Source organism: Centroberyx gerrardi, chromosome 10, assembly GCF_048128805.1.
Source record: "Centroberyx gerrardi isolate f3 chromosome 10, fCenGer3.hap1.cur.20231027, whole genome shotgun sequence".
Taxonomy (NCBI): domain Eukaryota; kingdom Metazoa; phylum Chordata; class Actinopteri; order Beryciformes; family Berycidae; genus Centroberyx; species Centroberyx gerrardi.
Genome location: NC_136006.1, coordinates 4,289,947 through 4,317,272, shown reverse-complemented (window position 1 = coordinate 4,317,272; position 27,326 = coordinate 4,289,947). Strand labels below are relative to the sequence as shown.

General features: G+C 41.6%; 1 protein-coding gene across 1 annotated transcript in view; it reads left to right on the top strand.

Annotated features, from left to right (window-relative positions):
• Positions 1-374: 374 nt before the first annotated feature.
• cryl1 (crystallin, lambda 1) overlaps positions 375-27,326 on the top strand; it is a 36,016-nt gene continuing 9,064 nt past the window's right edge. The window contains exons 1-6 of the mRNA XM_078286013.1: positions 375-476; positions 2,129-2,236; positions 5,598-5,724; positions 10,685-10,846; positions 14,042-14,137; positions 14,552-14,650. Of these exons, the coding sequence (XP_078142139.1) occupies positions 436-476; positions 2,129-2,236; positions 5,598-5,724; positions 10,685-10,846; positions 14,042-14,137; positions 14,552-14,650 (633 nt within the window). The 5' untranslated portion in view covers positions 375-435. The remainder of the gene's footprint in view (positions 477-2,128; positions 2,237-5,597; positions 5,725-10,684; positions 10,847-14,041; positions 14,138-14,551; positions 14,651-27,326) is intronic.

Genomic DNA, 27,326 nt, shown 5'->3' with positions numbered 1-27,326 from the left:
TCGTTTCAGGTTTTCAATCCCACAATTCAATGCGGTATGGGTGGAACAGTTTCGTTTCCACACTTCTGGTTGGTTAGCTACACGTCCATCATCAATTTACACCAACGTAATTGGTCAAAGCGGATTTCATCCGTTGCTAGGATACAAGTGGAAGCTACCTGCTTGACCTGCGCCCTTTTGCCTGGTCGATTTCAGGTCATTATCGTCCAACTACATTCTTTATACTGTGTAAACTATTAAGTAAAAGGTCCAACAACAATGCTATTGGCGGTGAAAGTGTTTGAAATGTTGTTAGGTAGTTCTGTAGGTAATTTGGACCTTTAGGACACCGTACATCACGCCCCTTTTTAGTAGCGTGACTTTAAAGTGGGAGGTGCGATATTTGTGTGCAGATTTCGTAAAAATATTGCAGTTTGAGCTGACATATGTGTTAAAATGAGCTCCTCTAACGGGAAGATCATCACCATAATTGGCAGGTGAGTAGCCTGATAGATGTTTTCACAGTGTTGCCGCCTTTTCTATTCATGCAACTTGTAACTGAGTCATAAATGATTCGTGTAATGATTTATGGAAGTTGTGTTGATTACATAAACATAAAACACGGTTCTGGCGTTACTAAACGTGATGGTGTTTGTTTCTGGGCATGCAATTTAATTTATTGACCTCTTATACTCTGTCACATGACTTGAGCATAACATAACTAGAGCTATTCAACAGTTACCTCTTATATTGTGAGGCCAGGCCAACCCACTTGTTTCTTCACATTTTTAAATTAGTTTCCCTGTTGTTGAGGTCTCCTTGTCTAATCAGCAGTTTAAAACGATTTCTTAGACAAGCCTCATTTATATAGTATAGTATTTCTCTTCCATTATGCTGTGAGGTCGACTGTATATCAACTGACTATTAGAGCCATAAGTTCTTGTCCTACCAGGTTTACATTTTAACCTGTTCTTGTTCTGCACCCTGTTCATGATTACTGCACTTGGCTGACCTTTGCCATCCTCTGAAGTGACTTCTCAACATCCTAACACATAGCTTGTTAAGGTGAAACATCCATAAGAAAGTGAATATTAAGTGATCACTGTCAGATGTCTGTGTGGATTCATTTCAGTCATCCAGGTAGTTGAAGACATTTCACTCTCGAATGAGTGGTGAAACGTCTTCAATTCTTCATTTTAAGTCCATTGGATTTTGATTTTAGATTTTTTGGACATCACTGTCAGATGTTCTCTCTCCTCTTTGCAGAATCTGTCCTATAGACCAAAGTGTTGCGGTTTACACTGCTGTGTGCATCCACCTGCCAAATCCTCCCTAATTTACCAAGAATATACCTCCCAGCCTGCACCTCTCCTGCATTACTACTGCAGGATTTTTCAAAGATAGATGCAGCAACAGTGCGCAGGCCAAGCAACAAGTAAGCCTCAGTGATGGCTTCATCTGAATACACATGACAGGAAAAGGAAAAGGAACTTGGGGGCAGCAGGGTTGAGTCGAGATTCGGGAGACTGTCTGTCAACCGGAAGGCTGAGGTTCAAGCAAAGCTTCCCCCCTGCTGAAGTGTCCATGAGCAAGACACTGAATCCCTACCAGCTCCAGGGCTGTTGCTCTGTAGCTGACCTCTGACCCCTGACCTCTGACCTCCCTGTAGAAGCGTGTGAGAGTTTCTCCTTTGGGGATCAACAGAGTATAACAAAAAACAATGTATAGACGGAGGAGAGAACGATAGGAAAGAGAGAGAGAGCTGCAAGAGCATAACATAAGCCAGGAGTTGACTCCATGCTGTCTTGACTAGCGATGTTCCCATGTTAGTGTTTCCTCACTGATCTACTGTAGGTAAAGTTCCCAAGGAGGGAGGAAGTTCTTGCCGTGCTCGTTCTGTTCTGTTTATTAAAATACTAATCAGCGACATTTTCATTTAAAGAAATCTCCAGAGAGCTCCACAGACCTCTTCTTCTGTGGTGTGGCTTGTCTGACGTTCAGTGACTCTTCCTCAGGTGTTGGAATGAATCATGAAATGTGGTCATTCATTTTGTGTGTGTGTGTGTGTGTGTGTGTGTGTGTGTGTGTGTGTGTGTGTGTGTGTGTGTGTCTGTGTGTGTGTGTGTGTGTGTGTGTGTGTGTGTCACAGCGGGCTGATAGGCCGCTCCTGGGCCATGGTGTTTGCCAGCGGAGGCTACAGAGTGAAGATCTATGACAACCAGCCGGGACAGGCAGCCAAGGCCGTCACTGAGATCAGGTCAGTACAGAGGAGTGACCAAGTCAACTCTGCTCGAGTCCCAAGTCAGTCTTGAGTCTCAAGTCAAGTCTCAAGTCAAGTCCATGTCAAGTCTCAAGTCTAAATGTAGATTTACAAGTCAAGTCAGAACAAATCAAGAGTCCAGTATCAATTTAATATCTTAAAGAAAACTAAATATCTAGGACTTTTCAATGCAATATGGTTTTAATAGGATCAAAACTTGGTAAGAGCATCATGAGTTCGATTTCTATAATCAGTTTCAACTTCAATAAATTCAATCATTCCATACAAATTCAGAAAACAGAATTTAAATTCAGTCGTCTGCTGGAACAAATCTCATCACTTTCAATCTAAGTCATTTACACAAACACAAGATCTCAAGTCAAGACTTTAGAAACCTTTTCAAGTCATCAAGTCAAAGTAAAAGATTATGCGATTGAATGCAATGCTCAGCTTCAGTGCATTGAATTGAATTGAATTGAATTGAATTGAATTGAAGTGAATTGAAGTAAATTGAATTGAACTGAACACACACCGTCGGCCTGTACAGGATCTGTGCTTGTTATTTACCACAACATTTATGGTCGTCCTCGCCAGTTGTCACCGTGCTATTTTTATGGTTTTCTGTTTTACATGATACTGTTGGGGTTCATGTGTGTTTGCGACCAAGCTCACAACACATGCTTTCCAAAGCTGCAAGCCTCCATTACAACCTCACTGTTCTCATGGAGCAGTGGCAGGTCAGGTTAGTGCTGCAGAATATGAGCAGAACATTAACAGGCGCTCCAGGCTGCTGTGTGTGCTCACATGACTCATGACTCCCTAACCAGAACTCAACCTGTTCTTCTTCTGCTTACTCATACTGGAGACACATGGTTAGTACATGATCAGCGGGTTCCTGTAACTTTAGGAACACATGGACAAACATGTTTAGGCTGAAAAACTCTTCCACAGCCTGGTCATTACTGGTTAAACATTGTTCTGTGATGACAAAGGGCTTTAAGTGAAAATGCTATGCTGTTATGTTATTATTAGGGTTTGACCGATATGGATTTTTAAAGTCTGATACCAATATTTTTAGACTGAATTTGCTGCAAGCTGATATTTTGTGTCGATATTCAATATATTTAAATTTGACAATTTTAATGCCAAACAATGACAAGTATTCAGTGTTTCCCCCAGAGTTCTGCTTACTGAGTTATTGCTGCACTTTGGCTCCACCCTTAATAGGAATTGTTTGGAAAAGTCAGCGTTTGCTGTCTTTTCAGCTGTAGGAAGTTCCAAGAAATTGCCTGGTGACCAGTTGGTCGACATTCAATTATTTTTTTTAAATATAATAACTTGGTTATATTGTGTAGCATTGAAAAAATATTTATCTGGAGTGTTTTTACAGTAAATGCTGGAGAGATTCAGGATAAATGCATGAGGGTAAACTGCTATTACTAATATTAAAACTACTACTGCTACTACCATTGCTGCTACTACTACTACAACTACTACTACTGCTTCTACTACTGCTACTAATACTACTACTACTACTACTACTACAATTACTGCTACTACTACTGCTACTACCATTGCTGCTACTACTACTACTACTACAACTACTACTACTGCTTCTACTACTACTAATACTACTACTACTACTACTACAACTACTACTACTGCTTCTACTACTACTAATACTACTACTACTACTACTACAACTACTACTACTGCTTCTACTACTAATAATAATACTACTACTACTACTACTACAATTACTACTACTGCTTCTACTACTACTACTACTACTACTACTACTACTACTGCTGCTACTACCATTGCTGCTACTACTACTACTACTACAACTATTACTACTGCTTCTACTACTACTACTACTACTACTACTACTACTGCTGCTACCATTACTGCTACTACTACTGCTGCTGCTACTACTACTACTTCTACTTCTACTACTACTACTACGACTACTATTACTACTACTACTACTTCCACTTCTACTACTGCTACTGCTGCTGCTAACACTCCTGATAGTACTGCAACTACTACTACTAGAAATACTACTACTACTGATACTGCTACTCCTTCTACTACTCATAGTATTACATAGTACTACTGCTGCTTCTGCTGCATGTCCTGCTCAGCCTGCAGCAGCTCCAGTTGCCCATGTGAACAGTAGAGGGCGTCACTGTTCTCTCAGTCTCTGCTGAACCAGCTGTGCAGACCGTCCCTCTCATGTCATAACAAAGGCCTTCATCTTAATTCCAACCATTTTTTTTGTGTGTGCGGTTTCAACTAACCCACTTTGTTTTGACAGATAAATTGAGTTATGGCACCTCTGCTTAAATCCCTGACTCATCTAACAACAATATAAATAGTGGCTAAATACAGCTACTGTGCCGACATGAAGGGTTGCCTGCAATTAGTGCTGCGTTTTGGCTGGAAAAGCAACATGACAACATTCAGTCTAACCACACAGTGACGGAGGAGTCTCCTCCAGTTTCCTGCCTGCTCACATCATAAGGTCATATTTTTGTTGAACCACTCACATCCATTAACTTCATATTTTGATCATGAGTCTTTAGACTTTAAAAGATCCATATCACATGTTACACAGGACACTTCACTGTTGTGTGTGTGTGTGTGTGTGTGTGTGTCCTCTCTCCCTGTGTGTTGTCATTGGGGTTGGGCGATGTGGCCACAATATCATATCACAACATTTATCATATTCTTGTTGGTATGACAGAATTTGATGGTATTTGGTTTTCCAATATAAATTTATGAAAAGTGCATCACTCTAGGACACCAACCAATAAGTTCACCCAGGTTTCTCCTCCATTCATATTGTTGACTCTTCATATTATGCTTAAAAAAGTAAAAGTAAAATTGAACTATAAATCAAAATGGTATTAAGTTCCACTACTTTTATTATGTAGATGAATGGTATATAACATAGTAAACATAAAAATTTAACTAAGTGCAACCTGATGTTTTCAACGAGCTGGTTATACAAAATATTTAAGGAAATGGAAAAAAAATACATAGCTTGATTGTCTGGGTTTCATTCAAAACAGTCTATTCACATTAGATATCCATTGCAAATCCTTTATAACACTGCTGCAATGTGTCATTTTTAATATTCATTTTGCATTGATCATTATTTTATTGTCTTGTATCTACTGCACTTTGTAACCCTGTTTATTATAATCCTCCCCCTTTTATTTTATTGTATTTTGTGTGTTTTTTATTGTATTTTATTTCAGCTGTAGAAATAAAGTTTATTAGTATTATTATTATTATGTACCGGCCAGACCTAGTTGTAATGTAACATAATGTAATTCTCCCGTGGCCGGCCCAGGAAGCAGCTGGGGGAGCTGGAGGAAGCCCGCATGCTGAGAGGAGAGCGGGACGCCACGCAGCAGCTCGCCCTGCTCAGCAGCCATGATGACCTGGCTCAGGCTGTAGAGGGAGCCTTCTTCATCCAGGTAACACACTCCAGGATCCATAACACCCATACACGACGTTCTCTCTGTTTACCCACCATGATAAAATCAAGAGTGGATGGACTGGCCATTCGTTTGTTTGGTTGTTCGTTTGTCCGTCTGTCACTTGCAATATCTCAGACACTACCGATCGGATTTTGACGAAACTTGGGGGAATGATGCATCTCACCACTGATGTTTTTAAAATTATACTGATTAACCCACTACGTTGTTGATTCTTTTGTTGGTTCATCCATGTGTCACACCGGATATTTCAAATACCACAGATCAAATTTTGGGGAATCTTAAGGGAATGATGCATCTCACTATTATGTTCTGGGATTGTCTAAATTACTCTGATTAGTCTACAAAAAAAAACTTGATGAAACTTGGGGGAATGATGCATCTCACTGCACTCCGATGTTTTCAAAATTTACTGATTAGCCCAAGGGGGGCGCTACGTTGTTGGTTAATTTGTTCTTTCATCCATGTGTCACATGCAATATCTCACCATTCACAATTCATCAGATTTTGATGAAACATCAGGAAATGATGCATCTCACCACTGCATTCGGGTATGTTCAAAATTACACCAATAGGTTACAGGTTCAACAAGGTGACATATTTGATCCTGCCTGGCCCAGAGGGGGACTGCATCATTCACTGGTGGTCAAGCAACTTGCCCAAACTGTCAGTCTAACGTTGCCCTGCTTACATGCATGCCTTGTAGAACATGACTTCAGATGTTTTCCAAATCGTTAGACTCCACTTTTAACTTTTTAACAGATCCGCCAAGCAGCTCTTATTTCAATAAAATTATAACTTTACTTTTGCCTGTTATAACTTCTTCAGTCACTCACAATACACAATGTGGGGCAGCAGCAAGCAGTGTCAGTTTTAAAAGTTGGCATTTTATTAATATGAGTTCAGCCTTGTGGATGGGGATGTATACTGAGAACAGCGAACGGTCACGATTTGGAAAAGTTGTGTTCTATAACAGTAGAACACAGCTTAAGTAGACTTTAGTAGAGTAGTAGTAGACCATTTAGTATCTAGAACATTTTAGTCTAAAACATTTTCGAACATTTAGTATCTGTTGCAATTTTCTCCTCTTTTTAAAATGGGCACGTGTCTGTGGTTTTACTTTGTGTAGTAAGGCACCGCAATTTTCTGCTGCTGTATTTAATATGTGAAGCACATTGCACTCCATTCTGTGTATGAAATGTGCTATACAAATACATGCTTGATTGATGGTATGTACTGTATGTTGCTTATGATATGAGTTGCCTATTTACCGACGATTATCACAGAGATGCCTTGCCCCTTCCCTTTGCCTTTGTAGTGCCTGTTTGATTCATTAGAAAGAGTCCAGTTAAGCCACAGTGTGAAAGTGAACTCAATGCACTCTTCTCAGCATGATGTGAGGAGTGTAGCCGTGCACTCTAAAAACTACGGGTCCATCGAAGGGTCTTCTGAGAACCAAAATGAGAAGAACAAAACCTAAAGAGTTCCTTGACAAACCGGCACGTGTCAGCAGTAGTAGAAGCACTGTCAGGCTTCATGAACCCTTTATGAAGGCTTTATGAAGGCGTGGTTCCCCTCTGAAGAACCCCTAAAGGTCCCTCAAAGCGGTTTTACTTTTTAGAGTCCGGTGAACCAGCGCACTGATAGACAACAGAGATTTTCTGTGAAGAAAGGCACAGCAGGTGGTTGTTTGGACAGGCATCACCTTGCTGTTGAAACCATTACAGGGCGTTTTAACACCAAATCACTCATCTTGTCTTTGTCGCCGCTAAGTACACCAACACACACACACACACACACACACACTGACAATGGCCCCTCACAGTACCTGAGCTTATCTTGTCTTCGTCATGCTTAACTCACACACACGCACACGCACACACACACACACAATGCACAAAACTAAAGTAGGAAGTGAAGTTTTTTAAGCCAAGGAAAGGTCTTACATTCCGTCCTGTCAGACAATAGCGCTCCTCATCACGGTGGAGAGAGAGACGGGAAGGGAGAAGGGTGTGTGTGTATGTGTGTGTGTGTGAGAGAGAGAGACAGTCAGGCCTAACATGAAGCTTGGAGAGAAAGGTCCAAGGCATTACGCACGACATAAATCAATACAGTGTATCGAGTTCAGCCTAACAAAGAACAATAGAAGGCTTATGAGAAACAGGGAAATGGCAGGTAGAAATATTCTGTTTTTTTTCCTGTTCTCATTGTCTGACCCAGATTTCCTGACAGCGTTAAGTTTACCTTCGGACAACAGTTTCACCCTCTTATTGATCGGGACTTTTCTGTTTTCCAGCACTTTCGGTATCAGAATCACTCACCGAGTACAGGAGTGTGTCTCTGATATTGATTACGGGAAATATCGACAACTCACATGGTGACTGACTGATAAATTAATACTGGCACGCTTGATAGAGATAGAGCAGGACTACTAGGGGACAGTGCAGTGACGTACTATAGATAATGGACTATACATATAATTCCTCACATTCCTCCCTTCAGTCAATATATTTCTGGATGCCTGTTTTCTATATTCAACCCAACACTTGTGTAACAGGCTAACCTGTTGCTTCCCTATAGGAGGAGAGAAGGTAACACGATATTTTCTGTTTCAAAATGAGATGTCGACCATTTAAAAAAAAAAAAAGCAAAATGACTGATTGATTTCTCCTAAATACTTGTTATATTTTGTATCTATTGCAATACTCATACTATACTATACTATACTTAGCATTTGTTAAAACAGGAGGAGCATTCTTGTTTTTTTGTTTTGTTTTGTTTTGTGTTAATGCAGCAATTTTATGTTGTATTTTATATTATATGAATGTAAAAGGCTGTATTTCACGGCGTTGGAAATTTAAATAAAAATATTGTGTGAAAAAAAAAAAAAAGACTGATTGAGCAAAATTAAAACAGATTATAAAACTTTTTAAAGGATAATAGGGAACTTGAGAACACTTTGATAGCCTGGATCCTCTTTATATTTTAAATCTCAAATGAACTTAAGGAAATGTTTTTTTTTTCCCCCAGATTTGAAATCTAGTGTTTAGGAACAGGAATCCTCATCGTCATAGCTGAGTATGTGAGAAGCATCACATATTAGGTATGCACGCCTACAGCAGGTATGCGACTCGCCCAGCCAGTTATTGCAGTCCTGCATGATGTTTTTTCCATTTTAAGGACATATTAACACGCCTCTACCCCCTTTGACAGCCACTCCTTCCCTGCACCGTGCCAAGAGAGAAATACCTTTTACCATGAAGGCTGTGGCGGGCGGTCAGGGAACCCAAACTGGTCGTACCCAGTTTTAAAGGAGCGGGAACACTGTGGCCTTCAAAATGTTTATCAGTGCTCAGATCTCCGAAGCCGCTGGCTTGGCCATAACGTGGCTTCTCGACAAGAAAAACATAATTGGTGTCTGATTACATCCTGGTTGTGATGAGCTGTGGAGAAAAGGCTGATGACAAAGTCCATTGAATTCTTTTAAAGTCCTGATCTGCTTAAACTTAATCTGCTGCATTTTTCTGTGGTATTTACTGATTGAAATCACATTAATCCGAGCCCCCATGTATCGTTTGTTCCATGGCAGGCTGTTGTTCATAGAGGAACTCTGCCAGGTTCAGGGCTTTGGTTTCAAGTTCAAGTTCAATACTTTATTGCCATCTCAACATGGTTGACTGGGATTTGTTTTGGCAAACTCACTTAAAACAGACAGAGAGGGAGAAAGGATGGTTAAAATGAACCACAAGACGTAAAACACTTAAAACACACAGAACACAAGGTAAGACATAAGATAGAAGTAATAAAATACCATAAAACGAAATAAAAGTTGACCATACTGAGATAAATGTGTGCACTGAGCCAGTTTGATAATGCTGGTTTCTCCCTTATTATTTAAAGGTCCCATATGGTGTAAAGCAGGACTCCCCTTGCCTCTGTGATGATAAAGGAGTTGGATGGTCTATCTAAACATGGTGAAAGTATCAAAACGCACGGTCGCCAACTAAATCCACACAATCCATATTAGAAAAGCGAGCCTCTAAACGAGCCGTTTGGACTTCCGTAACTTTGTGGCGTCACAAAGGTTCGCTCATTATCATTTCTGTAAGAAATAATAGACTAACAAAGTGTTTTTTTCAAAGCGGTCGAGCGGTCGTCATCGTTTATTACCGGAGAGTTTTCCCTACCTGTAGCCGCCGGGCCGCGGCGTCTCACGTTTCACTCTCGAAACGGTTAGCCAATCGGAACGGAGGGGTCGTTAATATTAATGAGCCTTAAAGACACGGCGACAGAAACAGCCTGTTCTTGGTAAGGCTCAGAGAGATGCTGGAAAATGAACGTGGAGAAATGGATTGAGAGTGTTTTTGGTTCATGACACCACACACACAGCTTTGAATGGACCTCAAGACACAAAATAAAACACTGGAAAGTAGAATATGGGCCCTTTAACTAAAGGGAAAATGCAATTCAGCAGCACTTCATTTAATAAATTTTCCAGAAACGAACACTAATGCTGCTAATCTATGGAGGCTATATGGTAGGTGTGCTCTTCTAGTCGCTCTGCCAAGACTCAATAACTGATTTACAAAATACCCATGATGCACTTGGAAGTGGCATAGTACTGCTAATCTGCGCTCACTCAGAAAAATCACAGTCAAATAAAAATGATCACTTATAAGATTTGAAGCTGCTATAACTTTGCATAATATTCATAACTCAGCTGTTTTTGTATCCAAAGGGAAGACTGTTTTTCTAATTTTCAAATTGTATAATGTTTTACAACAAAATGAACATTTCTTGAACAATGAACAAGAACACTTAGTGCAAAGGCTGATGACAAGGAATGATTGTGATATTCACATTTCTTTCAATGACTCTATGACCCATTGTGTGTGTGTGTGTGTGTGTGTGTGTGTGCATGGGCGTGTGTGTTTTCCAGGAGAGTGTGTTTGAGGATCTGGGGGTCAAGCAGAGCGTCTTCCAGGCCCTGGAGAGTCTCGTGGGAAAAGACGCCATCCTGAGCAGCTCCACTTCCTGTCTGTTGCCTAGCAACGTCTTCTCCCTGGTCCAGGACCGGAGTCGCTGCATCATCTCTCATCCGGTTAGTAAAAACCAAAACTTCTCTCTCTGTGGGTGGGGTGAAGGTTAGGAAGGCAACCTCTCAAACCACAATCTAGGGAAGCCATCTTAGTTAATTCCCCAGTCATGTGTTATTAATACTGCTGTATCTGCATTAGAGGGCTTTCAGGTGATGTAACCCCCTCTGGCAGCCATGTTGGAGCTCCACAGCTCCTGGGCGACAACGGCTGAGAGCAGCTGGTTGCATTTCTAAATGTACAACTCAGCAAACACAGCAGATTTCAGTTGGAAACAAATCTACCTTATCAGACTGTTCACTCTTATGTTACTGAATGGATCTACAGTCTTTTTCAGGCATCTTTGTCTTGTTTGGTTGTTACATATTTAGACATTATGAGCACAGTCAGTTCTCCACTGGGCCTCCATGATGGAACCAGACATGATAGCTGGGAAGTTTGTGATGTAACTGCAAAGCCTCTAGCTAAGTTTTTTGAATAGGTTCAGTATATTGTAACACCAAAGTCACTGATTATCAGATTATTCCCTGTTCCTTCTGAGAGCTGAAAAGAAAAGGAAATTTACTAGAGCCACTTTAAATATTTCACCAGTCAACAAGATTTTTGGAATAGAATTGAACTTCTAAATGATGGTGAACTGCCAAAGTGGCTGGTAGACTTGGCCAACTTGCCAGCCGCAGCATCAGTTTTGCTGGTTGCAGGTATTTGTTTCCCAGTGAGCTTGCATGTGTAGTGAAGCGTGACTTCTACTGTCTGTTTGTCTTTGTCGGCCTTGGATCAGTTGCTCACTGTCGTCATCCCTGACAGCCTTTTTGTTACACATCCAACAGCAAGCGAGCACCAACTCTATCCCAAATTATTTCTAATCTAGCTCATTCAAATTCCGGCATTGCAACACTTTTTCTTCAGCCGGTCAGGCCTGTAAGTGTGACACCTTACTAACTGACCAACTAACCACTGACATTCCTGCCTTATCACTGCAGCGCAGAGAGAGAGAGAGAGAGAGAGAGAGAGAGAGAGAGAGAGAGAGAGAGAGAGAGAGAGAGAGAGAGAGAGAGAGAGAGAGAGAGAGAGAGAGAGAGAGAGAGAGAGAGAGAGAGAGAAGGGATAAATGAGAGAAAGAAGAGAAGCGGAAATTAGGCGCGACGGTCGATGAGAGGAGGAAAAAAAAGAACTCCTTTATTCCAGAAGTCGGTGTCCTTTTTATCGATTCGTAAAAGAGAAAAACTGAAACACTGTGCATCCCATGAAAGAGACTCACATGCCTCAGCCTTTGTCAACATACATGTACTGTACCATGGCATTTGTGTGTGTGTGAGAGAAAGAGAGAGAGAGAGTGAAATGTCAGGTAGATGGAGAGAGAGAGAGAGAGAGGTGTGAATGTTTAATCTTTGTCAGACATGAGACTATTTTTATTAGCATGTAATTATTATCATTCAGATGGGTGGGGTTTACACTAGGGTTGGTCCGATGGTATCATAGGTACCATCGCCTTAGACCTGATGAATATGTTTTTTAAGGAGTGTCAGCCAGAGAGCGCAAAAATGAAGGATTGGTTTATTCTAATTATTATAATAGCTCCTTGCACCTGATTTACTAAAGGAAAAACAGCTTATTTAATCACACTATTTACCGCCCAGTGAAAGCATGTTTTAATTTAGGCGCAGACATAAAATTTATTTTTAAATCTACCTGGTTTGCGCCTGCCTTAGTAAATCAGGGGGTGAGTCTTTATTTGTATCTCAAAACTGAGGATTAAAACTTACCTACAGAGCGAACTCTTACTCTCCCGTTCTCTCCTAGTAACTGAAATTTCAAAAAGGTAGGAGTCAGACTTTTTTAGCGACCAAGTTTGTCGCCACCATTATGCAAGGTGATTTGCCACCATCACTGATCAATATCCGCTCACATCCGCTGGGCTCAGATCAGATGATCTGCTTAATGAGGTTGCTTAAGCACAGGCTATAGGGAGGAAAAGTAAGGAAAGACCGGGTGAGTAGGTGAGGATGGGCTGTGGGCTCAAATGTGCAAAAAATAGAAATAGAAATAGCAATTAATATCCAACATAGGCTACATACATGTAAAAAGTATAAAAGAAAGTATATATAAAAACTTTAATACCAGAGCAGCTCACATGAGAGTCTTGTCCGTTTCATTACAGACATATGGAAGAACATACAACTTCTGAATACTACGGGTCTAATATATGGGTGTAACAGTCATGATGGGAGGCTCCCGCTTCATAACCCTAATAACATACCTGCACTCCGGCACCCAGGCTTTCCACATAAACTCCCACCTTAGATCAGGTCACAGTGAATAGTCACAACACATCCTATGTATCTATGTTATTGGTAAGCATTTGCCTGGTTAATAGTGTTGTATTTCACGTTCTGCAGTTTTACTATTACGTTCGCATATGGCCCTGATAAATTCAGCCCACAGACAAGATTGAAAAAGAAGTAAATGTGCAATTTAAGATTCAAAGTAGTGGTGGTCGCGAAGTAATTTTGGGGGGTCGTGAGATAATTTATGGGATAAGAAATAAACATATTTCTATCATACAATTTCATGATCATGTTTGTTTTTTTATGTTTGCTTTTTTCTTGTGAAATACTGAATAGTTTTCAGCCTCAAGGTCTTCTCTGATATCAGATGAAACGACCTGAAAAGGGAAAATCATTCTCTTGTTGGACTGTCGGGGGGGGGGGGGGAGGCATCGCTTCGTTTTAAGGGGTCACAAACTGAGAATGTTGAGAACCACCGTTCTAAAGGACTGTAATTGATTATAGCAATAATACCTGATAGTACTGTGCCTTGTGCCTTGTACATCACCATCATACCCATAATCACAGTGAAGAACGCACTTTCAACTACTATGGCTTATGTACTGTCTGAAAAGTACATAAAATAAAAATAAAACCAGAAGAGAGCAAAAAACAAACTGCTAACCTTTGCCCTATATGTGTATGTTAGTGTCTGTATGTTTCCTCTGTCATTTGATGGACTGTATGTTTGTTTGTAATTATTTGAAATCGAAAAAAATTTGAATAATAAAAGAAATGCAAACTAACTCCCTGGTTACTATAAGAGTTGAGTGTTTATAGGAAATATCAGCGCAGTTGGAAGCCATCTTTGACTACTCAGACTGCATGGATGAAACTCATTGTATGATGTGTGACTGTCCTGTCGCTCTGCAGGTGAACCCACCCTACTATGTCAAACTGGTGGAGCTGGTACCCCACCCAGAGACAGTCGCGACCGTTATGGACACCACCCACGCCCTGATGACCCAGGTAGTGATTATACAATCCTGGATTATCCCTTGATGTCAGAATCGGCAGGAAATATGCAAAATCAGTGAGTCAGTATCAGAGACGACAACATCAGACTGAGATGGTAAATTATGGCAAAGAGCACAGACAAAGCTGTAGTTAAAGTTTCAGATTTGTTTTGAGTCCCTCGCTCCCCGGCTGCCAAAATCTTGAATCTTGCAGGATGACAGGTTAAAGGTTAAAAGGTTAAGTCTTGTGACTATTTGTTTACAAGTCCTGGTGCACTTGTATTTGGGCAGTGTGAACCTGAACAAACATCAACTATGGTTCAGACCAAAGCAAACGAACTGTAGGTGTGATCGCACCCTAAATGAACCCGGTCTGGGTCTGGGCTGAACCAGCTGTGTGTGATGTAAAGTGGTTTCTCCGGTCCAGGTCGGCCAGGCGCCCATCTGTCTGAAGAAAGAGATCGACGGCTTCGCCCTCAACAGAGTGCAGGCCGCCATCATCGCAGAGTCCTGGAGGCTGGTGCAGGTCAGAGTCTGGGCAACACTGCGGGTCTGGATGGGGGATTATGAGTGTCTGTGTGTGTGTGTGTGTGTGTGTGTGTGTGTGTGTGTAGACTTGTTTTACTATCCTTGTGACAACCAGTTTGAGTTTCTGTGAGGACATTTTGGCCTGTCCTCAATTCTTCAAGGGGTTAGTTTGGGTTAGGACTTACGTTTCCGCCGTGTTCATATCAGAAGACGCAGAAAAACAGGATGACATCTTGTTGCTACAACTTGGAAATATTCACCTCCACCTCCCACATCCAGGATACCGATCATACGGCTAATTGTTGCGGCGCTCGTTATCATTAGGTATTTTAAGATTACTAATGTTATGATCTTCTTCTGAAAGACCTCGAAGGGGCAAAGGAAACCGGCGCCGGTGGATTCTCTGCCGCGTTCGCTGCCTGCGTTGACACACTTCCACAATTTGTGATGCCAGATGGGAAATATGGCAGCCTAGAAAAAATGTCCCACATGTCCTACTTGTAATCAGCACTAGGAGGCTGATGTGAGTGTTCTCTCCCGGTCCAGAGATCGTATGTACGTTAAATCAATATGATGCAAACACAGCATTATGATTAGAATTAGGATTAGGTTTAGGTTAGGGATGGATGTAGTCAGTGAAGGTCCTCATACTGATAGTGATACAAGGATGTGTGTGTGTGTGTGTGTGTGTGTGTACGTGTGCGCATGTGTGCACATACCCGCCTTTTCGGTTGGTTGTGTGTGTTGGGTACCATGACACTGGACTTCTGCATGTATGTGTGTTTGTGTGTGTGTGTGTGTGTGTGCGTGTTTTCGTTTCAATCCTCCACCGGAAGTCATACAAGCAACAAGTCCTCCAACCCATACGACCACATAGGTCGTTTGTTCCTACCCTCTAATACGACCCACAGGAGCGTTTCCAACGTGATCTCACAAAAATACGTGAAATGAAAACAACTTGGGTTATGGTTATGGTTAGGCAACTAAAACAACTTGGGTAAGGTTAGGAAAATGGTTTGGTCAGGGTTAAATTTGGAAACGCTGGGAATCAAACCCCGGTCACCGACATCGAAGGCAAACGTATACGCCCGTCCGCCATCCCCGACCGCAACGTCTTTACTTTCCACCGTGTTATTTCAATGTTGAGAGAGAAACGTGACGTCATGTGACGTGGACGCAGACCAACGTAGCACATTGTCGTTATTTACACGACCGCTAGAGGTCGCTTAACTTTAAAACGTAACTACAGGTCGTAATAAGCTGCTTGTACAAACGACCTCTGGGGCCGTTTTTTGGGGGAGGACAGGCTCCATACAAGACAAGAGCTGCTCAGTGTCTGAACGGTGCTGATGTCTCTGTAATGGAGGCAGCAGAGAGGAAATCCTCTGTCAGCTCCTCAGTCTGCCTCCAACACTGGAGCACAGAGAGAGTGAATGAGCCTCAGCCTCTGATGACAAGCTCCATTACATAATCACTCATGGAGGAGATGGTTATGATGATGATGATGAGGATTACGAGGGCCTGACTCTTACCTTGACTGATTTGATTTGATTTGGGATTCGTATATCACTGACATCCAGTTTACCTCGTACCTCCGATTGTACCTCATTTTTACCATAATTTGCAGCTTATATTTCTAGAAAAGGTCCAAAACCGTTATAGAAAATATTCCATGATGCTCTCTCACCTTCCTTCTCTCTTACTCTCTCGCTGTCTCTCCCACACACAAATATGTACAAAATAGCAGCAGTAGTATCTGTAGCAGATGAACTTACTAAGACATAAAGACTATCTATCTATCTATATGCAGTATATAACAATGAGAGGTTTTATTGGAACTTTGTGGCTGTTTTGGAAAGAAATGCTGTCTGAAATTAATCTGTTAATATGTCAAAAATGCATCTGTCATCAAAAATATAACTATTTTTATGAGTAAAAAATCTTAAGAGGAACTCCTTAACTCTAATACTGACCCAAAATTTGTTTTACGTTCATGCAATCATTTTGTTTTTTCCAATGGTGGATATCTAATTTTGGAATAAATCTCTCCAAATGCTGTGTTAATTTTTTTGAAACCACACAGTGTTCCTTGTAGGCCGTTGATTGGATTATAAGTTAATTAAAGCTGTAATGAACTGGCTCTGCCCACTGTGGGGATGAGTTACTGTGAGAGGAAACCCCATCTGACACAGAGAGAGGCTGTAATAACCTGTAATAACTTTTCTCTCTCTCTTTCTGTCTCTCTCACTCTCTCTCTCTCTCTCTCCATTCTCTTGCTCTCATTCTTTCACTCTGCTTCTCCTAACCACTTTGTATCTCTCTCTTTTTCCCTCTCTCCCTCTGTGATTTTTATCCTCATCTGTTGTTTACTGTCCCATTTCTCCTCCATCTGTCTTCCATCACATCTTCCATCACATCCATCTCTCTTCCTCCCCCTCTCCCTCTCCCTCTCTCTCTCTCTCTCCCTCTCTCTCTCTCTCTCCCTCTCTCCCCCCTCCGTCTCTCCCCCTCTCCCTCTCTCTCTCTCTCTCCCCCCTTCTCTCTCTCTCTTTCTTTCTCTCTCTCTCTCCCTCCCTCTGTCTCTCTCTCTCCCTCTCTCTCTCTCCCCTCCCCCTCTCTCTCTCTCCCTCCCTCTCTCTCTCTCTCTCCCTCTCTCTCTCCCCTCCCCCTCTCTCTCTCTCCCTCTCTCTCTCTCTCTCCCTCTCTCTCCCTCCCTCTGTCTCTCTCCCTCTCCCTCCCTCTCTCTCTCTCTCTCCCTCCCTCTCTCCCTCTCTCTCTCTCCCCTCCCCCTCTCCCTCTCTCTCTCCCTCCCTCTCTCTCTCTCTCTCTCCCTCTCTCTCTCCCCCCCCTCTCTCCCTCTCTCTCTCCCTCCCTCTCTCTCTCTCTCTCTCTCCCTCTCTCTCTCTCTCTCTCTCCCTCACCCCCCCCCCCCCCTCTCTCTCTCTCTCTCTCTCTCTCTCTCTCTCTCTCAGCACAGTGCAGCTTTAGTGGAGTATTTAGTATTTGGATCCCCTCTCTTCATTACAATGTCTTTTCTCTGTCCTTTGTGGTAGAAAAGTGTAACAAAGACCGGTCCTTTCACAGCTCAATCAGCATATTGTGTCCTTGGCCCCGGCGGTACTGTACACCTGAGTTACAGTGTATCAGTGTATCAGATGCACAATGACTGGACCCCTTCTCACACACATACACACACACACACACACACACATACATACGCATACACACATACACCAAAGAAGAAGAGAAAAAAATGCAAACTGCAGGCGAGACAGAAAAACTCCGAGGGGCTTATAAACCCCAAAACACCCCCAAAAAAACAAAAGATTTTAAAAACTAAAGAGGACAAACAGAGACAGGTTTGCTTTGGCAATAAGTGCTTTTGTATTTCATGCCAATAAAGCTCCTTGAATTGAACTGACAGGTGAAACCAAATGACATCAGTACACAAACAACAAAATGCATAAACAGCCTGGGTGTGTCCGGACGGAGAGACTCCTTAATGGGACAGGAGACGCTTGTTTTCATCGGTGTAATCGGTCTTTAAACTTCACCACAAGTCTCTTCTCATTATCAGATGTCACTTATCAACAGATGAGGAGCTGCTGTCAGTCAGCTGCTTCTCATTCCAGCAGAGGAGATTGTGTAACAAGTTTCTGTGGCCTTGTTCCAGTGTGTTAACCTGGTTAATAACTAGGCTGTAAGAAAGCATCGATGCGTCGCGAGGTATCGATCTGAAGTAGAAAGCCAGCTTCATTGATTTGAAAAGATGGGACCGATTAATATTGATCAATGACACATTAAGGTGTTTTGTGTTTTGCTCTATGTTCTGCAGAGATAAATAGAGAAAGAGTTACTAAGAAAAAATACTATAGAAACATTGAGCTGTTGTCATTTGAAGCTTTGCCTTGAAAATAAATGTAATGCTGTGAACTAGTACCTTGGTGTAAGGTTTATATATATACAGTATATGTTTAATTATTGCTGACTGAATCAGTTAAGTTGCTTTTTACAAATTACATTTGTAGAGTTATAAAAAAAATTTGAAGTATCGAAATTGGCTACAATGTGAGATTTTATGATGCGCTGAATCAAAATTGAATCGTTGTAGTACTGAATCATTAAACTCCTAGTGTTAACCTGAGGAGACGTGTTGTTAGTACACAATAATCCTGTGAGAGTAAAAACCTTCCTAATACATAATGCACTCACAAGGATGTAATGACACTGTTATGTTTGTACCTTTGTGCTTCCATCATGCCGTTACACCCTTTTATGTACATTATGTATTTGGGAGATTTTCATTAACTTCTCACATAGCATTATTGTGTACTTGCAATACTTTTCCATAGGTTAATACAGTGGTTCTGAACCATTGGGGTCGGGACCCTCCAGAGGGTCTCAAGATAATTTTGGGGGGTCACAAGATGATTTATGGGATAGGAAAAGAACATATTTCTGCTATACAAATTTAATATCGTGTGTGTTTTTTCTGATTTTTCTCTAATTTTTGCTTGTTTCTTGTGAAGTACTGAATAGTTTTCAGCCTCTTGGCCTCCTCTGATAATCAAATAAAACAAACTGAAAAGGGAAAATCATTCTTTGGTTGAACGGTTCACCGCTGTGCATGCAGCCTGTGATGAGGAGGTGAGGAGGCATCGGTTAGTTTCAATGGGTCACGAGCCAAAACAAACAACCGCAGTTCATCTATAACTAAGAGGCATCTGTAAAGAGTGTTGAACATTCAGATGTAGAGGCTGAAAAAGTCCAACTTTTTACTGCGTGCTTGCTGAACCATTGCTGCACTTTTGCTCCGTCCCCAGGAGGAATTGTTCAGATAATCAGGTGTTTCTCTTCTGAGACACCGGGAGGAACAGTCTGGTGACTAGCTGGTTGAATAACATCCAAATTTTACGTTACAATTCACTAATTTGGCTTCACACTCAGGAAATCATTTTGACGCTCTGATGCAGGACAGATGGAGGATGAATCGGGGGATTTCTGCTCCTGGCTGCTGCTGTATGCAGTTCATCCATCACGTGTATTTTCACACTGCATGGAAATTTCATCACTGATCTGTGTGACTCTGTGATGTGGATGGACATGCTTCTGCTTGTTGGTTTTGATGGGTCTGATCATGTATGTTACTCATCAGACTCTCCCTCATTTTTATTCTCAGTTAAACAAAGAATGAAAGGGCAATGTGTATGACGTAAATGTGTTTGTGCGCGCAGAGAGGTTAGTCACTAATATGCAAACTGATTTCTTTGTAATTGAATTATTAACTACCAGTAAACACTTACGCCAGGTCACACACACACACACACACACACACACTGCGATTGAATTGTGTGCATGATTTTTGATAATGCTTGTTAATGTAAATTTCTCCCAGCAGTGTGTAGAGAGGTGAGTGTATTAAAATTACACTCAAAGTTACATTCATTATTACACTAAAACTGGTCATGACAGAGATTTCGGGAAAGATTTTTTGATTCTGTTGCTCAACAGAATAATTGATCTCTTCTTTGGGAATGTCATTTGGCAAACAATCGATCGATCATTACCTTTTGTGACACATTTGATGGAAAATTGTAATGCAGTGTGGTGAAATATGCTCGCCGCGGCAAAATGGCAGTGATATACCAGACAGGGTCGAATGGATCCTGTCTCTAAAAGGGAATCTCACTAAAGAAGAAACAGTGCATCATGGGAGAGAGACATCACATTTGTTTATGTAGCTATGGTTACGATGGGTGGAAAAATAATATCGTCACCAGTTTATTTAAAGACCAACACCACTTCACATGTTATTCCTACAGTCTAAGTCAGCCCAGTTTGATTTTTGAGAGTATGAAAAACCTCCCAACCTTTTTCCAAAGCCAGAATCCATAGAATTAAGACTGTTGATTTGTGGCGGCGAGCAGTGACTTATTTTTTTAGGTCATCTGCTGTACTGACAGGCTTCCAATCAGATCTGAGTGTTGTCGTCCAGAGGAATGCACACGGACCGTCAGAACAGGCTGGCCCACTGGATTAGCTCTGTTACCTCCTGCGAAGGTCAACTGCTGCATCTCTATGTGACTTCTTAAAGGTGATTTATTGTGTTTTTAGGCAGCGGTTTGCAACATGTGAGACCATTAGCAGTAAACGGAGAGCTGAGTACAGGGAGGGTTTCAAGGAATCTTCGCTACCGAACAGGAATTAGCTCAGAGAAACCCTGGCAGTGGAGACTATAGCGCATGTTTTTCATTCATTAGTTTGTCATTCCATGCAGGACGAAAAACCTCAAGTTTGGATGAGCGCCATTTGCATCCTAACCTTTGTGCACGTGCATCAAAAAACCGCGGCGTCGGTTTCGTTAGACGGCAGGTTTTTGATGATCAGCGGCGCGGCGAGATCAAGCCGGATGGAGTTCAGTTCATCTGTGAATTCTTTTTCGAGGCGGCCGATTTTCTCAGGGACGCGCCAAGTGAATGATTGCTTGAAAATGTCCCACGAACCCTTTTGTGTGTGTACAGGTGTAGTCTAATACAGAAGCACAGACAGCAGGGGAAATTATAGTCTTTACTCTTTCTGTGTCACAGTCAATTTATACTGAACTCTCGACAGACTTATAAAACCTCCGGCTCGTCGGCACACCTGTCTGACGGCTTCTGCTCGTCTTTCCCCAGGCTCTCAACCTGCTAACAGACACCAGGGGATACGTATATATATATCTGTGGGGTTCAGGAGCCGCTCATCAGGTCTCTCTTCCTCTCTGCCTCCTCACCTTCAACCCTACACACACTTGTCACTAAAAGATTCAGCAAACACCGAGGGCTCAGACTGAATTAGAACTGAGGAACTGGTTGCACTGTAAGCTCATGAAATTGAATTTTAACACTACAAAGGCCAAGAGCTGTCAGTTGACTGCTGTTTTAGAATTGGAGAAAAAATAAAGGTCTTTGAGTGACAGGTGTGCAGGACAAAAACCAGAAAGGTAGACACTTCATCAGGAAAACATGTTCGGGCCCTATGACCAAAACACCGCAATGAAGTATTACGCAAGTGTAGACAGTGTGCAGGATTATATTTCTTTCTTTGAATTTTACAACTGAAATAATCTCAGGTTTCTAAATGTTCCTCCATGACTTTTCCTTGACCTACTTTCTGCACAAACCAATGTTGTTCGATTTCCAAAGACAAGGAAATAGTTATTTATTTAATTATTTTCACCCCCTTCAATTAATGGCTTGTTGACCTTCTCTTAGACCCCTAAAGTCCTTTAGCGCTTCTAGTGTTAATGAAGTAATTAAATGATTTTTCTTTGGTATCATTTTTCTTAACATTTGAGCACAGTGTCACTCCAAACTGGAATGTGACACAGCCTCCAAAAGTGCTGTTGTCATACTGCTCTCATACTGAAGCTGAAGTCCAGTGTTTTAGACCCACTGCAGGAGTTTAGAAGTTTACATTCTTCTGCGTTCCTTGAATGGCTCTGGAATCTCATCGACCCAGAAGAGACCTTTAAAGAGGGACTTCACGGTTCACAGATGAGCCAAGTGTGTCTGCAGTCTGGTGAAAGTCCTTGTGAGCTCAGTCACAGCCGCTGAGAGTCACGTTCCACTGGCCCGGTGTTACTGGGAATGTATTTGCTGAGTGCAGTTCAAGGAAGTGAAGCAGAGATTGCGTGTTTCTCGCCTCCTGACTGCGCTGGCAGCAGCTCAGCATCCATACATCCAGCGTGTGATATTTGTGTCTTCACACAGACCTGCGGGAACTCAGACACATATCTACATGACATTCCATACCGTGTTCGGACCGCTTACTCGCGCCCCACCCGTGAGGCACCAGCGGAGGCAGATGAACCCTGAGGGCACCCTTGGGTCCTAGCTGACAAAACTGCCACATTGCTGTTACTGTCCCAAACTTTGACCTGGGAGGAGCTCCAGCTGAGCGGCTGCTCTGGAGCCTGCTGGGTTGTTTCCTTCACGTGCGTCCAAGAGCATTTTGATCAGCTGATTCACAGGAACCAGACAAAAGGAAAGTTTATAGTTTATGCTCACTGTTTTTCTTTCTCACTGTTTATAGCGATACAGCATAGAGGCAGCAATAAAAATGATAGAAAACACAATAATGAAATACAATGATAAAAGCACAGGAAGAAGAAAAACAAATGTGATAAAGGTGAGATAAAGAAAAACTCCTTGGGTGCTTTTAGAGGTTTTCAGGTGATGTAACGCAGCCTCTGGCGGCCATATTGGAGGTCCTCAGACGTTGGGCAACAGTGGCTGTGACCCACTGGTTGTGTTTCTAAACGTACGCCTTTGTCTCAGCAGAACTCAATAGACATGCTGTGCTGTTTCTGACTGGGAACTGATCATTTCACCTCTGATCAATCTGATTTATTTAGTGTTTAGATAATGTCAGCTTGTTAGCTAGCTAAATACAGTATCTGTTCAGTTAACCATCAGTGTTCTTGTAACCACTTTTGATTTGTACATTAGATATCTTATCTGTTAGAAGCTAGCATTAGCAGTGGCTAGTCACATGTTATGTTATCGGTTGCTTTGCTAAATTAGCTCACTGGCTAGTTAGCTAGCTAACAGTTTGTTTTACAGTTAGCTAGCTGTAAACTACATTTGGAAACAAATCTAGATCATCAGACTATTCACTTTTACTTAGAACTTATTACTGAATTTATCTACACCCAAACCACAACCACACCCTTTTTTCAGGTCTCTTTGTTATTCTAGCCCAGGGACCCAAATGACGGCGCCAGTCGCGGTCGCTAGGAGATTTGTGACGCAACAAACGAAAGAAAGAAACAAATAAACAAACAAAAAAATAAGAATCAAGATGACAAGCAAATTCAAAACTAAACTGGACAACAGAAGTATATAATTCAATTCAGCGGTGCTGCTGTTGTAGGAACACCATGCAGTACAGATTCAGACCTAGCTGCTCTGCTTTTTGCATAGCTGAGGAGCCGTAAAGCGCTCACATCCTCCACAGACACCATATATCTTCTTCAGACCAGTTTTGTAATAAAACCAGTTTTTTACAACTTTCAAAACAGGTGGCACTCAAGGTGGCTTTCAGTTTTAAGTGAAACTCAATAGACTCAATAAAAGTAGCTTTATTTTGCACAGCTAAAATGTTTAGGGCTCCATTCTTACATTGTGGTAAATATTACCAGCTACCCACTGCTTAATACTATTCTCATCAGTACCAACATCAGTTTCAACAGCTTTCTTAGTTAATAATAAAAATGTCGCACAGTTTTAAAAATATGGGACAAAGTTGGCGAGAGTGTTTTGCAGTTCCTCTTGTTGATAAACACTCTGGAACATTACTCACTGTCAGATGTCAGATAGAGCAGGGATCAGCATGAGGGCTTGACTTTGAATCAGGTCAGATATCTGGGGCGTTAGCTGACCTGCATCAGGAGAACTCGGACCCGCTCATTTCCTGAGTCTGTTGGCGACTGCAGATAGAGATTGTCTGTGAATCTTTATTTGGCGCTCGGGCCGACAGCAGGTGAACTAGCTGAACCGGCCCGACCTGGACTCCATCCCACTGTCCTGCAACACTTTACACCACAGACAGAGGGGCAGCGACAGGGGACAGTCAGGTCAAGAACATGGAGGCTTAGACTTCCATTCAAATACAAATGAACGACAAGCATCTTCTTTTTCAAGCTGTACTGGAATCAGCAAAAGAGCCGGTGGCCTTATCCCAAATGTTAATATGTGACTTTTACATTAGCTAGTGCGTCACACTGCGAAAAATCTAATTTCAGTGATTATTCATTATTATTGAGTCCTAAAATCGTAATTTTCTTAAAATAAGTGAAAAAATCTGCCAGTGGTGCTAGATAATTTCACTTGTTTCCAATGCAAATCAACTTGTTTCAAGAATTTAGTAGAATCAAGTGTCATTTTCTTGATAGCAGTGCAGTGATCTGCCTTATTCTGACTGGTTTCAACAGACTGACACTGTTCTAGAAAACTGCTGAAACAAGTGAAGCTGCATTGGAAACAAGTGGAGTTATCTCTCTTCACTGCAGAATGTTTCTCTTGGTTTGAGAAAAATAAGATTTGAAGGCTGAATATGAGACTAAATGACTTGTTAAGATGGATGTTTTTTCCAGTTTGAGGCCAAATAGTCTGTTAAAGTGTAACTGACTGGTTTCAAAGACATCGATTCAGGCTTGTTGTAGGTCAACGTGATTTTTCAGTTTGGATGTTCTAGTCTCGAACAGGACGAGGCTTGATTTTATCAATGATTTTTCCCCTTTGGGTAATATTGATTCAGTTTGTATCTGAGATCTGAAGTCACACTCAAGGCTGACATGTTATTGCTGACATTATCAAACACCTATCTATCCTTCTAACTAGCGTGACCGGACGTATCCGTTTTGTGGTAATGTATTTCCCTCCTTGCCTTTTCTTTTTTTCCTCTCTTTTTTTCTTATTTTTAATAGAAATGATCCGTTTCTCATACACAGTTTATCCCCTTTGATATTCTCCATCTACCTGACGTTTCACTTTCTCTCTCTCTCTCACACACACACACACATACACAAATGCCATGGTACAGTACATGTATGTTGACGAAGGCTGAGGCATGCGAGGGTTCTCTCTCTCTCTCTCTCTCTCTCTCTCTCTCTCTCTCTCTCTCTCTCTCTCTGTCTCTGTCTCTCTCTCTCCCAAACACATATCACATGCTCTCTCTCTCACACACACACACACACACACACACACACACACACCTTACCCATCCAAAGTAATAAGTGGCTGTGGGGCGTGTCGAGTTGTGAAGTCACAGTTCGGGAATCCGGTCCGTTCTGGTTTGGCCTCGAACTTTCTTTGAAGCTATGCATGAGTAGCAGAAGGTGACAACTTCTGTCATATTTACCTGCAGGCTGCCACTGAGATCCTGTGAGGCCAAGACACCTCACATCTTTATTAACAGACACTTTCAGTTTTTGTTCAGTGTTTACATTTTATTTGTACTAATACACCAGCAAAAGAGAGAGGGAAAGATGTAAAATTGATACAAAGAGCATACAAAGTGAGATAAAGAAATCCATAACAAAATGTCACCCCAAAAAGGGAGAGAAGAATAAATTACAATCAATTACACAAATTACTTCAAAACTAAGCAAGGAGGAAAATGGTACAAAAACAACAAAATGCAGAATTAACAAGTAATAGGAATGAGATAAAATAAAACAGCCTTGATGCAGACAATTCTTCAGGAATTAAGAGGAACTGGACAATTGTATAACTTTTCACGGTGTGTTATGGTTTGGCTTTGACAATATCAGCTATCAACTACACAAAAATAGCAAAGACAACATGCAATCTGGGTGTAGACTGATGGATTACCCTGAGAGAAATTCTTAGCAGTGGTTGTCAACTTGCATTTTTCAAAGATTTCTGCTGCACAGGACAGTATGCAAATCAGTGTAATAGGCAGAATGGGAGAGAGGAGGAGGAGGGAGAGAGTGATTTTACTTCTTCAGTTCCCTGCCTTGGTTTTCCAGCCGGTGTGGGGATTAGAGCCTGTGATCTCGCCGGTGGGCAGGTATTCAGCTGCAGATTAAGTTCACTGTTGTGTAGGGATGCACCGATACCGAGATACCAGGCTAAAATGGAATATCGGTATCAGAGATTTTACCCAAGACTAAAATCTGATACCGAAAGCCATGAGTAACATGTAAGAAATAAAAGCAAACTGTCTTGATTTTATGCATTTGTGGCACATAGAAGCCTGTATTTCTCAAACAGTGGGAAAAACAAGGATTTTATCTCAATAATTTTGTCCATTGACCCCAACCTAAGGAAGTAAGCCTGCAGTGTTCAGTAAAAAGTAACGGATCGGATCGGTACTCAGTATCGGCCGATACTTAAACTTTCATACTCGTAATCGGTATCGGCATTGAAAAAGTGACATCGGTGCATGCATCGGTCCTATTGTTGTGGCATTACTTTCTGCTGTTGAATAATGAGCTGCACGTTTACTTCAGAGTTGAGAAGAATCTATTTTAAGTTATAGATATTATAGTTGAGAGAAGCTGGTAGTTTGTCCAAGGCAAATTTCCCCACAGGGACAATAAAAGTAGATCTTATCTTATCTTATCTTATCTTACATGGTCGTCCTCTGTACCACAAACTCAATACTGTGTTTAACAGCTGCTGCATGAGTCTTACAGCAGAGGGGTTACATGTGCTGCGTTCACACTTCAGCTGAATTCAGATTTTTTTTTCCCCCTCACATGTGACTGTGATCTCATGTTTTCTAATCAGTGTGAACAGCAAAAAGCTGCATGGAGTCACATTTTTTCAATTGTGATCTGGAACACATGGATATGTGGTGTGAAATCAGATCCCGAGTCATGCGACTTGACAGGCGACTTGTATTTGAACGCTCAAATCGGAGTTTGTAACATCAACAACAACAACAAGTCACATCATTCACCTGAGACAGCTGCTATAATTCTGTCCACAGCAGCTTGGCTGAGCAGTGTTAGCATGGAGGACAACGAGACACAACGATGGAACGAAAGACAAGAAAAAGACGATTTGATTTGTATTTGGGGAAACGTCTCAGTTCAGTCAAAACTCAAAGGCACGTGCTGTAACTGAAATGTGTTGGAAACAAGCAGGAGAAGCGTAGATACAAAA